Source organism: Stigmatopora argus, chromosome 15 (genome assembly GCF_051989625.1).
Source record: "Stigmatopora argus isolate UIUO_Sarg chromosome 15, RoL_Sarg_1.0, whole genome shotgun sequence".
NCBI lineage: Eukaryota > Metazoa > Chordata > Actinopteri > Syngnathiformes > Syngnathidae > Stigmatopora > Stigmatopora argus.
This window is the reverse complement of record NC_135401.1, coordinates 12,674,329-12,686,613: the sequence shown is the minus strand read 5'-3', so window position 1 is coordinate 12,686,613 and position 12,285 is coordinate 12,674,329. Positions and strand designations below refer to the sequence as shown.

General features: G+C 39.7%; 1 protein-coding gene across 1 annotated transcript; it reads right to left on the bottom strand.

Annotated features, from left to right (window-relative positions):
- Positions 1-3,304: 3,304 nt before the first annotated feature.
- On the bottom strand, positions 3,305-11,638 carry gjb9a (gap junction protein beta 9a). Its single transcript, XM_077621426.1, has 4 exons — positions 11,343-11,638; positions 7,346-7,561; positions 5,739-6,040; positions 3,305-5,455 (listed from the first exon to the last, which is right to left on the bottom strand). Exons 2-4 carry the CDS (start codon positions 7,514-7,516, stop codon positions 5,113-5,115), a joined length of 816 nt encoding a protein of 271 aa, XP_077477552.1. The 5' UTR covers positions 7,517-7,561; positions 11,343-11,638; the 3' UTR covers positions 3,305-5,112.
- Positions 11,639-12,285: the final 647 nt, after the last annotated feature.

Below are 12,285 nucleotides of genomic sequence, written 5' to 3'. Positions count from 1 at the left end.
TGTTTACCCGTCCTTGTCTAGAATGGATAGCTTTATTGCCATTGTACAACCACAATATGCCTTCCAGGTACATCACATAGTACTACATTGGGGGGGGGGGGGGGGGGGGGGGATACAAGGCAGGCAGCCGGCCGATGTGCCATTGCAGGCGCTCCGAAAATAGTGAAATGAAGATAATGGGGTGGTAGTGGTGGTGGTAGTGGTGGTGGTAGTAGTGGTGGGGGGTAAACCCCCGGCCTTTCATTCCCCTTCGTAGGAAGAGAAATGACGGGTTTGGGAAAATACACTTTGAAAGCAGTTTATTAGACAACACAAGTAGATTCTGACATCATATAAGGTAAGGACAGGGTTGGAGGAGGTGGTCCGTCATGAGGATGTGGGCAGTAGCAGTAACTATGGTCACTAGTTTGATGGACCTCAAAGGCGTTGAATCTTATTGTGTGCGTCTGTTGCTTGTTTTATCAAACAGTTATCAAGTTTTTCAGATAGATAGCTGATTTATATTTGCATATAAATGATCCTAAGTCAGGTTTGGGGGGATTTGGCGGTTCACACTGAATGAAGAAAATCTGATACGTGTCATATTTGGTAAATAAATCAGATTTAAACTGCAGTGGGGAAGGTATGCTTAGCACATCGGGCTTACAGTTCTGAAAACAAGGATTCGATCCTCGGTGATTCTGATCTTCCTGTCTGGAGTTCTCCCCCTGACCTGCGTGGGTTTTCTCCAGGTACCCAGGTTTCTTCATACATCCCAAAAACATGGATTGCAGGCTGATTGAAAACTCTAAATTGTACCTAAGTGTGAGTGTGAGCATGAATGGTTGTTCATCTCCTTGTGCCCTGCAATTAACTGGCATTTGATTCAGCGTGTTACCCACCTACTGCCCATAGTTGGTTGGGATAGCCTCAGCCCCCGCACCCCCCACGACGCTTGTGAGGACAAGTGGAATGGAAAATGAATGAATGAAGGTAAGGGTACTACTTTTCTGCACTAATTGCTATTATATAATTTTTCAAAGTTAATTTTTGGGGGGTTCTTTAATCCAAGATAGGTATGATGGTGAGCAATGTGCTGGTTTTATTTTACTTTCATCTATTCCAAAGGGCTACTGGTAATAAGTAGTATTTCAACATCACTTCTAACAACATCCGGACAATATACAATGAGATATTTGTGTTGGACTCTTGTTAAAAAGGGACTATGGGAATATACAGTATGTCTTCATTTTATCATTTTACAGAGAACTTTTCATTCTATCACTTTGATTTTAACTGCATAAACAAGGTAATTGAAAAAATACAATCCATTGATTTTCCTAATGAGCAATTTAAAGGAAAAAAATGAAGAAAAAGAGAGTAATTCTGACTAGAAGATGGAAGTGATCAGGAGTTATTCTACAGGGACACTTGTGTCGCAGTGCAGATGCATTTGACGTCATCGAAGCGTTCTCTTCACATTGTGAAAACCTGAAATGGGCCTGACACACTTAGCGTTGCAGTCATGTATGTACTTTTTCCTAATAGAATAAAACAAATGACTCATTATACAGTAGTTTTGTCACGTATTTATTTGGAAAAAATACAAAACATCGACCACATTCAATAAAATATACAGGATCCAATGTTTTTATGCTATGAAAGTTATGTAGTGTATTGAATGTGAATTGAAGTGTCAGTATCACAGGCACTGTACCGATAAACAAAAGCATGGATGTGGATGCAAATAATCTAAACATCAGATAAATAACCAAAAGATACATACTACAAAAGACAGGCTGCAGCACATGAAGGTTTAATGATTTGTACAATTTATACAGGGCGGCCCAGCAGCTAAGTGGTTAGCGTGTCGGCCTCACAGTGGGGGACCTGGGTTCAAATCCAACTCGGTCCACCTGTGTGGAGTTTGCATGTTCTCCCGTGCCTGTGTGGGTTTTCTCCGAGTACTTTGGTTTCCTCCCACATTCCAAAGACATGCATGGTAGCCTGATTGCACACTCTAAATTCCCTCTAAGTATGAGCGTGAATGGTTGTTTATCTCCTCTGGAGTGAAGTCGGCTGGGATAGGCTCCAGCACCCCCCGCAACCCTAGTGACGATTAAGTGGTTCAGAAAATGAGATGAGATGAGACAATTTATATATTCCCATATTTGAGTAACAACCAAATAATATCTGTAAGAAATAAATTTACACTGTGCCACACATTACACCTCACACACGCAATAATAAAATTATGAATTTTTAATCATAGAATTTCCAGTTCTCAGAGGATGCAAACATGCTCAGGAAGAAACATAAATAACAATAATAATAACAAATATTAACCTAGGTGACCTGGCGGCCGAGTGGTTAGCAAGTCGGCACCTCAGTTCTGAGGTCAAGGGTTCGATCCCAAGTTGATCCTCACGGTGGGTGTGCATGTTTTACCTGGCCTAGCATGGCTTTTCTCCGGGTACTACGGTTTCCTCCTACATACCCAAAACATGCAGGGTAGGCTCGTTGAACACTCTAAATTGCCCCTAACTATGAATGTGAGTGTGAATGGTTGTCCGTCTAATTCTGTCCTGGAATTGGCTAATTTAGCATCCATAGGTATTACGAAAATATATGAAATATAATGACTTTAATCTCGTAATATTACAACGTGTTTAATATCATGTACATCACCCTCTTGCTACTGTGACAATGAAATTTCCCAAATACGGGATGAATAAAGTTATCTTATCTAATCTAATTACCTGTATTATGTAACATTATTATTTTTTCAAACATATTACATAAGTGTACTTAATATTACTAATTTAATCTCATGATAGTGCAAAAACATTTCTCGTTGTCCATTTCTTTTTGTTTCTTTGTGTGGCCTGTAGTAATAATTGTACACCTGAAATGAGCTTCTGTCTAACACCACTTTGTGTTCAGTGTTTACACTGTTACTGTACATCAGCAAGAAGTGTTAGCTAATGTGGCACAACCCCATGGTGTGTTCTCTTCCTGCTGCGGCTGCAATTTGAAGGCTCACCTTGAGATAAAGGACATTGAGTTTCCATCCTCCCTCACCTATTATTATATTGCCTAAAACTCACACTTAACTTGAGAGTTATGCGAGATCAACAACAGAACAAATAGCTTCGTAAACTCTACCCATTGTCAGCATTGGCATGCCTTCTGGGAATGTCTTTTATAGCTGTTTAGTGCCCTCTGTTGTATTTATATTACTACATACAAAAATGCGCTGCAAATTCAGTTTGCATCTCTAGGGTGATTTGGACAAATGAGGATTTTTTTTTCTTTTGTGTCTGTGTGTGTGTGTGTGTGTGTCGGCCTGACAATGTCTAGGACATTGGTATAAAATTTATAGCAACAACATGTTTTATTACAGTGTCAAAGACCTAAGAGACCTTTGCCATTTAGCATCTAATCATCAAACTAAAAACAACTGCATTTTCTAAGCATTCCTCAGCGTAAACGTGTTTCCACTTCTCAAATAATACTTTTTAAAAAATATATTATATCACTGAAATTGCTGATTGAGATAATCAATGACTCATGAAGAATAAAGCTTGAAAATTATCAGGGCTGCCCAAACATTTTCATACCACTGCAATGTATACATTTTTTGCAAATCTTTACGGTGTAGCAAAAATGCATTTGCCCGTATAAAAAAAGAAAAAGAACTAAGTATTCTGACAGTACATTTCATAACAGGTGCATGGAGGTGTATTGTATGCGTTGTACGCCTACCATCTGATGCCTTCAAGAAAGGACACTGGCACCCAGGCTAGCCTGAGTTTTTGCCCTAGCGATTCCCGTGCACTCCAGCCGTCCGACCCGGTAAAGGTCAAATAGCTTCGGAAACTCTACCCATTGTCAGCATTGGCAGATTTTTACAGGATAACGCAGATGTTGTCCTCTACAGACTGTAGTTCCAATGCATCTCTGTATTTAGGCACTAGACATCAGTTGCAGGGCCATTCTTCTTAAAGATGAGGACATAGACATGTAAAATCCAAACAAACATTTACTGTGGTAATCCCTGAATCTGCCCAGTGATAAGGGATATTGTCAAGATGAAGAAAGAGTCAGTTCTATTGGGCCATTTTTGGCCCTGCGAGACTCTAGAAGCAGCTGACCAAGCGGAAAACAGCTCTGGTTGTCTCTGAGGCAAAAACGATGGTAGTATTTCGGCGAGGCCATGGAGAACTATTCTGAACGGCTTCAAAGAAAAATTTGGTCCACCACCTGGCGTTTCAGGAGGGAAAAGCAGTCGACTCGGGATTTTGTAGTGGCCGAATATACTCTGAAACGTCCTCAACTCCACCGACACGCCTACCTCACGGCTTCTGTTCATGACTTTTATGGACATAATATCTAGGAACTCCCGAGGCATTGAGGTTCGGGTTTGGTATTTTCAGTATTGCATCTCTGCTTTCTGCAAATGATGTCTTTCTGTTGGCTTCATCATGAGGGTTAAGCGGTCCTCATTTGGGAAAAGGTGCCATGTCAGTCCTAAAAAAAAGGTTTGAGGAGGAATCCGATTGGAATCAAATACGCAGCCAATGTCTCCCAAATGGCTTGGGAATGCCTTAGGAAACTTGGGCAGTGAAGTGGCTGGGGAGAGAGAAATCTGGGCTTTCCTGCTGAAACTGCTGCCTTTCCACTCGACATTTCATAAGAGGGAGAAAATGGATAAATGGACGATGGAAACATATGAATTTATTTTTGTATGTTTAAAATTAAATAACCATTTAAAATCTCTTATAAAAAAATATGTCATATCTTAACATGGCAAGCAAAAATGTCCACCACAATCAGCCAAAGTGCTCTGTGGCAGATTTTTGCAGGATAACGCAGATGTTGTCCTCTACAGACTGTAGTTCCAATGCATCTCTGTATTTAGGCACTAGACATCAGTTGCAAGGTCATTCTTCTTAAAGATGAGGACATAGAAATGTAAAATCCAAACAAACATTTATAGGTTTGTCCCCTTCCTTTCCATGGATTATCCTATACAACACCACACCACAAGGCATATTTTCAGTCAATCCAGTTGAATCCATAAACCGCTGCAGTACAGATGTCGAGGAGAACAACTTCATTTTGACCGGAGGTCTAAAGCGTTGTAATTTCACCAATATCTCTTGTCTTCCCTCTGTTATTAAAATTTTGCTGCCTCACATCCAATGTTGGATCAGTCTTCTTGTACATCGACCTGGGTGGGGCCATGGTGGTGAGCTCGTGTTGATCGGCAAACACCACCCTCTCATTCTCGTAGTGGGCCTTAAACAGTTTGATAATGCGCTTTCCAATGAGGTAGACCATCTCACAAATGCACATGAAGATGCAAATTGCACTAGAGATGACCATAAACAACATGAAGATCTTTTTTTCAGTCGGCCGGCTGATGAAGCAGTCCACGGTATTTGGGCAAGGTTCTTGTGAGCACTTGGATAACCTGAGGAAAAAATGGCAATATGATTTTACAAAACAAAAGTTAATACTCTAATGCTAATTTGGTCATTAGAAAAATGTGAGCTTGTAAAACATGTAAAAACAGTGAATTGTATATTATCCTCAACCTCTGCTAAAATGAATTCCAATGTGTATGTATATAATTCATAACTTTTGAAATTAAATATCTTGTTTCACAAATTTAATTTATTATATCATGAAAAATAAATTGTAAATCAATAGTATGTGCATAGGGTTGTACAATATAGAAAGGAATAAGTCCTTACCTTGGCAAGTCATACCCATGGTAAATTTTATACAGAATGCATAGGAAAGAGACGTCGAATCCAGCCTTGAAGACCAAACTTAATAGATAGGTCCACCAAAGCCCTCCTCTCTTCTTGCCAGGGTTTGCATACAAGTGTGAACCTTGGTGCGAAGCCACATATTTTTTGTCCTTGTTTTCCCGGAATTTGACATGAGCCATCACCATTAGGGATGGGCAGGTGATAAAAATCAGCTGTAGTGCCCACAGACGGATGTGAGAGATGGGGAAGATGTGGTCATAACAGGCGGTGTTGCAGCCCGGCTGGAAATCAATTAAAAAATTATGATTATTACTAATGAAACCCACATTTCCAATGAATACCAATCATATCCCAACTTTGCAGATAAAATGTCTGATGTTAGTTTATGGATGGGATTATGAAACTCACAATATTAGTGGACGGCATGTATATTCCAGAGTTCTCAATTGAGAAAAATGTGTAGAGTGAAAGTGGCAGCAGTAGAGGCAGAAATAAATGGAAATAAAGGTTTTATATTATTTTAAATGTATTTATTTATATGTAAATATAATAAGTACAATGGTTTTATTAACATATGTATTTTAAATATAAACATTTAAAAATACACACAGTATGTTAACATCATCTATTATTATAAAAAATATATATAACAATAAAGGGAATAAAGGGATCCAAAACAGTGAGGTTTAAGCCACAGGTCAAGAAAAACCTGATTAACCTCATCTCATCTTTCTTTTCTGAGACAAATATTTCAATATGCTAATGTAAAAAAGGTATTGACAGTATATAATAGCGTTTCTCCAAATGTACTGAGATTAGTGACACTGACAAATTAACTAACTACCAGTAGGTTATGTAATGTTAGCTATTCATCAATCTCTCTTTTTAACTTTATGTCATGAAAATGAAATATACCAAGCTTTTATAAACATCAGAGATGCAGTAATTTTACAGTAAATTTAAGAATGATAATTATAATAATAATAACACAATTTTCTCATCTCATCTCATTTTCTGAACTGCTTTATCCTCACTAGGGTTGCGGGGGGTGCTGGAGCCTATCCCAGCTAACTCCGGGCCAGAGGCCAGCGGATCGCAGGGCACTGGGATACGGACAACCATGCACTCTCACACCCATACCTAGGGGCAATTTAGAGTGTCCAATCAGACTACCGTGCATGTTTTTGGAATGTGGATTTGAACCCAGGACCCTAGAGCTGTGAGGCCGACGCGCTAACAACTGGCTCCACCGGACCACCATTCAATTTTCTCAAAGTCTGAAAATACTACAATTATAAAACAATCCGTTTTTTAACCTGTCGAGAATTCAGCAAGTTAAAAGCATTGTAATGGAGAAAATCACAACTTACATTGACTACAATAACGCAGAAAACCCAAGATGGCTGCCTTTCGACATCAAGCTTTATAAACACATTGTACTGACAGCGTGCGGTATGATGGTTGCGCAGATGAAAGTTGGTTGAGTTATATGTTTTGAGGTGTGAGAAATGTAAGGTGTGGCGTAGGGTGTAAGAATGGCCAAAAATACATGAAAGTACGTAGAGAACCCTGATATCCAGTCTTACCTGTCGTGTATTGCACACAAAATCTTTGCTTTCATCTCCCCAAACTCTCTGAGCTGCCACCACAAATACTAGCACACGGAAGAGGAACACCATGGACAGCCATATCTTGCCAAATGCAGTGGAGTATTTATTGACTCCACTCAACAGGCTTTCCAATCCTGACCAGTTCATCCCGGTGGCCTGAAATTGTCTAGGTTATAAAAACACCGGCACCTCCTGTAGAGGAAAGCAAAAACAAAAAATGTTGTTAGAAAAAATGATTGTTACTTAGCAACATGGGGTCTCGCAGTCGTGTTACACGTAAGCAAGGATTCGCCACACCTTGCTTGTTGTAACATGTGCACACCTGCATCAAGCTTTTCATACTGACTCAATAAATACTAAGTATGAATTTAGAATGCATGTTTTGGCTCTGGTTTTTAAGCCAGACTTATTCTAGTCTCGTAGAGAAGCTTTCTTTTGATTTTTCATTAATTTAGCCTTATTGTTCATTCACCTCGCCAAGTCAAAATGGATTGGATGTGCTATGAGGATTGATTCATTTGGATAGAAATCTTATACAATACAGAACAAACTGGAAATCAAAATACATCAGAAAAGCAGGTAAACTTAAAGATCCCACTGTATAGTACAGTACTTCATACAGTGAGACTGTATGACAGAAGACTGAGTCTTCTGATACAGTCATGCAACAGCATTTGAGTGTGTTTTGGCACTTGATGCAGTGGAAACTTTTACGTGTATGAGGTTAAAGGAATTTGAGGGCAAAAGAAATCTTGATGAATTCAACTATATGACTCAAGCGACTAAGCTGTACGTGATTTTAAATTGTAATCATTGTATTATCTCCCATAGGCAATTAAAATGAAAACAACTGTGTATGTTTAAATCTATTCATTCATTCATTCATTCATTTTCTAAACCGCTTTATCCTCACTCGGGTCACAGGCAAACACATGACCCTAGTGAGGCTAACTTCGGGCCAGAGGCAAGGGACACCCAAAATTGGTGGCCAGACGATCGCAGGTCACAAGGGGACGGAGCACCATTTACACTCACACTCATACCTAGGAGCAATTTTGAGTGTCTAATCAGCCTTCCATGCATGCTTTTGGAATGTGGGAGGAAACCTGAGTACATGGAGAAAACCCATGCAAGCCCGGGGAGAACATGCAAACTCCACACAGGTGGACTGACCTGGATTTGAACCCAGGACCCCAGAATTGTGAGGCCGACACACTATGATTAACACTGCCCAGAAGATCGCCGGCTGTTCTCTGCCCTCACTGGAAGACATTGCCAGCCCTCGTTACCTCAGCAGAGTCAGGAACATCATCGGGGACCCATACCACCCTGGTCACAATCTGTTCCAGCTGCGGCCCTCTGGCAGACGCTATAGGTCCCACAAAGTACGGACAAATAGGCTTAAGGACAGTTTTATGTATCCATAACGGCAGAATGCCAAATTACAAGTCCGAAATTATCACTTATTTGGGTCTTTTGCTGAGAAAACGCACCTTAAGGAGAAGCACTACCAATTTCGTCATACGCAGTTTCTGGGTGTGATGACAATTAGGCTTTTGTTGTTGATGATGACAACAGGGCCTATGTCCGATTACTATTATTATTATTATTATTATTATTATTATTATTATTATTATCAACTCATCCGCCGGGCTGCCCTGCTTTAATCTAATTTGAAATAAAAACAAATTATTCTTACAATCTCAAAAGTCCTCGGCGACCCGTGTGAGAATAAACGGCTTGGAAGATGAATGAATAAAAATGTCATTTTTTTATCCTTCTGAGTGATATGTAGTCAAAATTAAAATATACAATAAATTAAATGGTTGTATTTTTCTACTGTATTTTGAAAAATTTATTCTCAATTTAACCCGCTGTTTTTATATTTTCTGAAATTTTCCTGTTTGACAAAAATATTGGGACAATGTAGCGGACACAGCACAGCACTGATGGCCAGGTTTGAGTGGACGTCAGATGCTTTCTCTTTGTCACAATTCAATGTTCAAATACCAATACTATATGAACTAAATTGCCATGGTTTAGTTCATTTCGAAAGATCTGTGTTTTTGGTCGGCAACTATACTTATGTATAATGCATTTCTTGTGCCTTACAATCGGTGGTGAAGAATCATTAGGGAGGTTGGGCCTCCAGCTATGGGATGCTAATTATGCGAGGGATTGGAAGTGGAATAAGTAATTTACAGGTAGAATGAGGTAACAAAGTTGCTCATGATCGAGCTCATTGTTCTAGCTATTACAGCGTCACTGAAGAGGTCATTGTCAGAGCTGAGAAGACTGAAAATTCTAAGAAAAAGGACTGATTAACAGTGACTTTCTCCCTTGGCACTGAACGCCATCAAAAAAAGACTTCGAAAACTCAAGGCAAAAAAGGGAGACTTCTACAATCAGGTCATGGATGCTTCATTTTGAAGGGTTTGGATGGACTTCATTGATGGGTAACATTAAGACTGTAATAACATTTTTAATGAAAATTTTTCATGCTACATTTTGTGTCCGTAAGTAAAGAAGACATAAGGTTTTAAACAAACAGTAAATACGCTGGAGGTGGTCATATGTTTGTAAACCTGACTGATGACATTAGTGCTTCCCAAGCCATTAACCTCACCGCATCTTACTGTCTTTTTTGTTACTCTAGTGTTATGATTGAAAAAAAATGGTTATTTCCAAATGATGTCTCTCGTGACTTATAAATATTAAAATAGAGATAAAAATCAGAGGAAATTTGATATATATCTTCATTTTAATTTGATCCTTAAACAGAAAGTTGGCACTCATGATTTAGTTTCCCGGGCCACACAAAATAATGCAGCGGGCCAGATTTGGCCCCCGAGCCGCCACTTTGACACATGTGGTGTAGAGTTTGCATGTTCTCCGAGAGCTTGTGTGGGCTTTCTCCGGGTATTCCGGATTCCTCACACTTCCCAAAGGCATATATATAGGCTGGATAAACAATTTACATTGCCCCTGTTGAAGATTGAGAGCGTGAATGGCTGTACGTCTCCTTATGTCCTGCGATTGGCTGACCACCAATTCAGGGTGTGCCCTGCCTGGTGCCCATAATTGGCTGGGTTAGGCTCCAGCACTCCCTGCAACCCTTGTGAGGATAAGCGGTTCAGAAAATGAATGAATGTAAATAGGTTGGAGTAGGACAAAGAAAATCAGTCACATTTCCATACATGTGACAAACTTTACATGGGACTTCCTTAAGACTGGTTTATCACTGGTAGGCGTTCAATCCCTTTGAATTGGGAGATTGGCAGCAAATGAACGACTCTTCTTAGAGATCAGAAGGCGTCCATGTGCCAAAGTTGCAATATGGGATGAAAAACCAGATATGATTGCTGTAACACAATCTTTCCTATATATGTAGTAATACACAAAATTCTACTAGTAAATTCCAGTCCTGCAGCTGTCTTCCCTCTACTAGCTAGTAATTCAGCAACTAATGAATTAGCCCTGAAATGAAATAAAATCAAGAATCGATCACCAAAGATGGATAAATTTTGGCCCATGCTACATAGCTCCCAAGATTTAAAACAATTGTCATACATTTGGCAGACGAGTAAGACTTCAAAGTTAGTTAGTACAAGAACAATAACAACCCTCAGGAAGTAACCCCCTCCCCATCATCTCCAATTTGTCTTTGGAGATATATGTATCCTGAGAAGGACTTTTCTGCGTTGACAGAACATTTTAAGGGAACCTCAATTGTATTTTACCAATACAAAAACAAGAACAACAACATGCCATTAGTAATGGCATGTTGTTGTTCTTGTTTTTGTATTGGTAAAAAAATGAAAATGTAATGTTTACATTATTAATTCCAGTTGTGAATTGAGATAACAATCTTTTGTTTTTTCACCATGAAACACATCTGCTGATGCTGTTCAGAAAATACTTCTGGGCTTGCCAGACATGGAAACATTAGTTAATAAATTCCATTTCAACTTACCTAGTCCTGAAACCCTTCCCAAACTTTAAAGTGTAATTCCTCAGAACAAATAAGAAAGTATCAGACTAAAACAGCTTGAGTAGCTGTGAAACAGCAGTTTTCAACTATTTAGCGCTCTTCCGCCTTTCAGGTTTTGTCTGTTCTCACTCGCCCATTCTCCATAAATCTTGCCAAACCAGATTCAGCAGCTCCCACGTCATTAGACAAACACACACATACAAATGTACATGCACCTACACACACGCCCTGGCTTGTCCATTCTACAATACAGAGGGACTCATATCTAACATCCCAAGTCAAACTGTATGCTTTGAAGCCAAATGAGGCCAACCTTCACATTTATACATTCCTGTGCATTTCTGTGTGTGCGTGGGTGTTTTTGGGGAAATGTGGTGCGTGCTACAAAAAGCCACACCCTCTTGTCCCACACAATATATGGACTCATTGGAATAAAATGTTTCAAGTGGTTCTATAAATCTCAGTTAATGAACGTAATTATACCACGGGTAGCATCCATTATATTTTCAGTCATTTCGTAAAAAAATTGGGGCATTGGTGCCATTGGCGGTGTTAGCCGTCCAATCCATGGGACCAGTGTTTATTCACCCTTTACTAGTCGTCTGAGAGAAAGAGAGAGAGAGAGAGAGAGAGAGAGAGAGAGAGAGAGAGAGAGAGAGAGAGAGGGAGGGAGAGAGAGAGAGAGAGAGAGAGAGAGGGAGAGGGAGAAACCAAGAGAAAGAGAGTGAGAGAAAGAGAATGAGTGAGAAAGAGAGAGAGAGTGAGAGAGAGAGAGAGGGAGAGAGAGAGAGAGAGAGAGAGAGAGAGAGAGAGAGAGAGAGAGAGAGAGAGAGAGAGAGGGAGAGAGAGAGAAGAGAGAGAAGAGAGAGAAAGAGAGTGAAAGAGAGTGAGAGAGAAAGAAATCGAGAGTGAGAAGAGAAAGAGA